At 40.8% G+C, this 4,933-nt stretch overlaps 1 protein-coding gene across 1 annotated transcript; it reads right to left on the bottom strand.

The window, feature by feature from the left end:
• Positions 1 to 763: 763 nt before the first annotated feature.
• On the bottom strand, positions 764 to 4,560 carry LOC125219456 (protein NRT1/ PTR FAMILY 5.5-like). The gene is made up of 5 exons (XM_048121435.2): positions 4,437 to 4,560; positions 4,293 to 4,333; positions 3,746 to 3,960; positions 2,086 to 2,873; positions 764 to 1,863 (listed from the first exon to the last, which is right to left on the bottom strand). Exons 2-5 carry the CDS (start codon positions 4,315 to 4,317, stop codon positions 870 to 872), a joined length of 2,022 nt encoding a protein of 673 aa, XP_047977392.1. The 5' UTR covers positions 4,318 to 4,333; positions 4,437 to 4,560; the 3' UTR covers positions 764 to 869.
• Positions 4,561 to 4,933: the final 373 nt, after the last annotated feature.

Raw genomic sequence — 4,933 nt, 5'->3', positions numbered from 1 at the left:
ACGATTACAGCGGCAGCAGCGGCGGTTCCCACGACCTCCCCTCAGATGCTGAGGAGTTTTCGTCCCCTCCATCATTTGCTCGCCGCACTCGCCCAGTTGGCCAAAAGCGAGCGCAACGGTCAGCGAGGGGATCCTCCCCCCTATCGCCCCAGGAGGTCCAGTCGGCAGCCCCCCCACCCGCGTACACCTTCTTCTCGCGTAAAAAAATGCGAGAGCAAATGTACACGGTCTTCCAAGATTGGAGGGCCGCCACTGACCCCACGGAGAAAAGGTTTCTTCACTCGATGCTCGAGAGCATGCAGGTTGATTTGGATGCCGCGAGGGCACATATGGGGTGCTCAAATGCGGGCTCAGATGCCACCGATGTGGAGGTCCCGGGTGGCGGCGGCGAGGACAATGAGGAGTAGAGAGAGGCGGGGCTCGTGTGTGGAAGCCCGGTTTTTTTTTTTAATTATGTACTTTTTTTTATCTATGTACCTTTTTTTTATTTAAATGAAATGAATGAATTTTTCCGTATATGTCTCGTAAATTTAATTCCGTAATTTATCATAAATTTAATTCTGTAAATGTAGTTGTTTTTTAATTATTTTTATTGCGGCTAGCCTGTGGCTGGCCTTAGGCTAGCCTATTTGATTAAAATGATAATGTGGCAGGTGGATTTTTAATGCTGATAACGTGGCAGAGAGAGAGAGTGGTTGGCCTATGACTGGCCTATTGCCATTGTGGATGCTCTAAACATAGAGTAGTACAGAATATAAAAGTAGGATCTAGAAATATGTTTGATTTGGAAAAGGGCGCCAAATATATAATCATCCATGCATAGAGATACTGTGTTCCATTGCATCGCATCTTGAGTTGGAGAATTAAGTTCAGACTACATCGAAAAATATACCTTTAGCGCATAGGTTAACATTTCCCAAATACTGATCGACAGGTGGAGATAATTTGTAGTGACGCAATACAAGCTCTACTGCGCTGCCTTTGATTATGGGACTTAAGTAAGCTAAACGTTCAGGTTCAGAAGTAGAGCAATGAATAAATTCATCTGTCTGTTGCTTATCCTCTGAGCTGCTCCTCATGGCATCCGATAAGGTGTAAATATAATCCAAGCATAAGTATGCTATTACACTCAGACTACACAAAACCGTCAAGACCCAATAATAGCGATCAAGACGACTTCGGTTCAGCGTATACTGAAACCAGCTCTTGCCGCCTCGCACCTCACTTACTTTTCCAACGGCATAAACTAAAAATGATGAGCACAAGAATCCGAAACCAGTAACCCCCTCCACAAAACAATCATGGTACCTCTTCATCGAGCTAGGAGCCCAAAACTCGAAGAAGGCAGAGAAGCCGTATTCAGAAAATGGTTCCACATGCCCGGAGAATAGGATCTGGAAAACGAGCCACCCGGCGCTCATGGGAACCTTGCCGTCATCGGGGAGGTCGAGTAGATCATGCCTTCTAAGCACGTGAATCCTGCGTCTCTCTACAGCGGCAGCCACTGCGCAGCATAACACAGAATACATGACAAATAACTGACCATTTTTCCCGACTCCATATTTCCCAAGCATATCCTTGTTCGTTTTTGTTATTCCAACTGTCATAAACTTGCCAAAGCCGCTAACTAACAGCAACAGCTGAAGAGGAGGCTTCCACTTTCCTATATTGAACTTCATATGGCTCGCTTGTTCTACGAAGTAAGTGTTTGCCGTTGAGTGTACAATGCCGCACATGATGAAGCAGCTCAGGATTGGAAGCAGACGGATTAGATCTTTGGCGGATTCAACTTCTGATACCGAGCAAAGTTTCCATGATCCAACTCTATCACCAGGCACTTCTATGGCTGCCTTATGCAGAAACCTACGTACACCCATTCATTGCATACAATTAACTGAAAACTATTACTAACAAACAGACATCTTAGTAAGTTGGAACTTTAACTAATTCAATAGTATAATTAAACCTTAAACTAAAAATGACTGCTACATCAGTATATATTGGCATCTAATTGCGTTTTGATAAATATAACACTGATAGATTAAAGCAAAGAATATATGATGTTAATGGTACAGTTATACTCACCCGAGAATACAAGTTTGGGATAGTTTCTTAATTTCCTCTCCAGCTACGCAGTGAAGCCGGGGATCATTCTCTTTTGGGCGGGGTTGGGTAATCTTGAAAGCAGCAGCTACAAACACTCTGGCAAAATTGGTTACCGGGCTTCTCTCTGCTTTTGGTGGGGATTTCTTGTATGCTTGGGCACCCATGAAGAAAAATATGGTTGTGAAAATTGTGCAACTTGCAGAAACTCCAAAGAGAATATACCACTTTTTTATGTATGGAAACGCACATATTACAACTACTGGCGTGCATAAGAACATAAGTACACATGTTTCTCGCCACCAACTTAGTTGTTTCCGGTTGTCCGGCTGCTCTTCTCCATGGTTAGTCATCTGTTCGCTATTATTGTTCGGCTGATCTTCTTCATGGATAGTCGTCTGTTTGCTATTATTGTTGGGCTGATCTGGTTCATGGTTAGTCGTGTGTTCGCTATTATTGTTGGCCTGATCTTCTTCATGGATAGTCGTCTGTTCACTATTATTGTTGGCCTGATCTTCTTCATGGATAGTCGTCTGTTTGCTGTTATTATTGGGCTGGTTTGGTACATTGTTAGTCGTCTGAATCTGATCAGCAATGAATGGTTCAGCGGTGGCAACGCGAGCAGCCCTCCCGAGACCTATCAACGCCATACCCGTTATGAAGAGGATCTTTTCCGTGTACCCAACACATCCCTCCTTATCTTGGCACTTCTCACCTGAAACTGTTTGCCCAAACACTGGCGTTGTTGCAACTGTGATCAGGACCATACCCTGCTCCCAAGAGTACTAGATTAGCATCCCCTCCCTACTAGTAGTACTCCCTCAGTCCGTGATTAACTGTCCCTTGTTTGACCGGCACGAGTTTTAAAAAATTGTTTGACTTTATGTAGTAAAGTAGGTAGAAAAGCTAGTGGAACGTGGGACCTATTTTGATATATTGGTTTTAATATAAAATATGAGTGAAATGAGTTATTGGAACATATGATCTACTTACCAAATAGAGTAAAAGTGAAATGAAACATTTATTGGCGGACGGACGAAAAAGGAAAAATGTAATATTTGATGACGGACGGAGAGAGTATTAAGCTTGGTATACTTATAGCTGCCAAATACAAATAAAAGACAGAATCAGGCTTGGGCTTATTAGCCTAAGGCGAAAACCGTCTGAAGCCCGGGCCAAACCTGGACCGACATAGGTCCAACACATGACTGACTCACCTCAACTTTAAAGAATCGGGCTTGGGCCCTAATCTTGTCTTATACTCCCTCCGTCCCACAAAGATTGTCCCATTTTTCCATTTCCGTCCGTCCCACAAAGATTGTCCCATTTCACTTTTGACCATTTTTGGTAGTGGGCCCCATAACTCATTCCTACTCACATTTTATTATAAAAGTAATATATAAAAGTAGGACTCACGTTCCCCTAACTTTTTCAACTTACTTTTCATTACATTTCTTAAAATCTGTGTCCGGTCAAAGTGAGACAATCTTTGTGGGACGGAGGGAGTATTAATATTTTATCCGTTACTAACGCATTTCTTATTTTAATCATGACCAAATTTATAGATCTAACTTAGATTAGCCTAAAAACTAAAATAGTTGGTCAACTGCACAATGTAAAAGAGTAATTAGATATAACTAACCACAGAGCTGGATATTGTGGAAAGAGCAAGAATGGCAAAATTTCCAAGAAGAGTTTCAGCAATGAAGAGAAAGAAAAATGGCAGAATCCGGTAGAGTCCACCCCATATATTCAGAATCGTGGCTGCATTTGTGAAACTCAGTTTCCAAACACTTGTGAAGTAAGTTTGCATAATGAAGAAGACGCCTGCCATCACGGTCTCCGCCCACACCACACCTTCAATTAACCAAACAAAACCCTAATCTTAAGTTTATTCATATTTGTGGCATTTAGATAAAATAATACTGAGATATAATATGATGAGATAAACAAAAAAATGTAGATTTTATTTTGGATTAAATTAGTTACATTGGAATGGGATAGATAATTGTGAGATGGAGCAATCCTAACACTTTAGAGACACACCATGATACATGGTCACTGACTAATCTTTTGAGGAAAAGGGCAATCAAACAAGATATAAGAATAAACATTACATTTAGCCATGAGCAATAATGAGAACCAAATGGTCCATCATGTATGTACACGAAAAAGCTTTATTTAATTACCCGCAACTCTGAGAATACCCCCCATTGTCTGCTTCTACTCTCTGCAGAAGACGATGGTTTCACATAGAAAACAGAGATTGTTATATACGTTGAAAGGTATACGAAATAAAACACTCTCAGTCTAAAACAAAACCATTCATTTACCTCAACTCCGATGGCGAGCTTTTTTAGCTGCACTAACTTGTTATCTTAAAATCTTGGAGAGACAGATGTTGAGGGTTGCTTGACAGAACAGCTGTACTTAGTTATCTTAAATACTAGGAGTAGCATATTTCCACAGATTTCAATGATAATAATTATTGTTCACATATAACAACCATGTATTATACTCTCTCCGTCCCAATAAATATGAAACATTTGGTTTCCGGCACAGGATTTTATGCAAGTGTTGTTTTGTGAGTTAATGAAGAGAGAGTAAAGTAAGAGAGAGGAAAAAGTAGAGAGTGTGATGTTTCCATTTTAGGAAACATTTCATTTTTAGTGGGACAAACCCAAAAAGGAAAACGTTGCATTTCTAATGGGACAGAGGAAGTATTATATTTATAATAGGGAGTATAATAATACGACAAAAACACCAGATCGATCCATTTCTTTTACCCCAAAATAAGAAACCAGATCAATTATCAAGTATAAATGCCCGC

Source organism: Salvia hispanica, chromosome 2 (genome assembly GCF_029641045.1).
Source record: "Salvia hispanica isolate PSC_SH4W2 chromosome 2, Shi_PSC_v1, whole genome shotgun sequence".
Taxonomy (NCBI): domain Eukaryota; kingdom Viridiplantae; phylum Streptophyta; class Magnoliopsida; order Lamiales; family Lamiaceae; genus Salvia; species Salvia hispanica.
The sequence above is the reverse complement of the archived record's forward strand: the minus strand, read 5'-3'. Positions and strand labels throughout refer to the sequence as shown.

What these genes read in the sequence shown, in the direction of transcription:
- LOC125219456 (XM_048121435.2), bottom strand. Translation starts at nt 4,317, where the DNA reads ATGGGGGGTATTCTCAGAGTTGCGG. An exon ending in GGGTATTCTCAGAGTTGCGG is followed by an intron (nt 3,961 to 4,292) that starts GTAATTAAATAA and finishes GGTTAATTGAAG; the next exon opens with GTGTGGTGTGGGCGGAGACC. An exon ending in CCACAATATCCAGCTCTGTG is followed by an intron (nt 2,874 to 3,745) that starts GTTAGTTATATC and finishes TCTTGGGAGCAG; the next exon opens with GGTATGGTCCTGATCACAGT.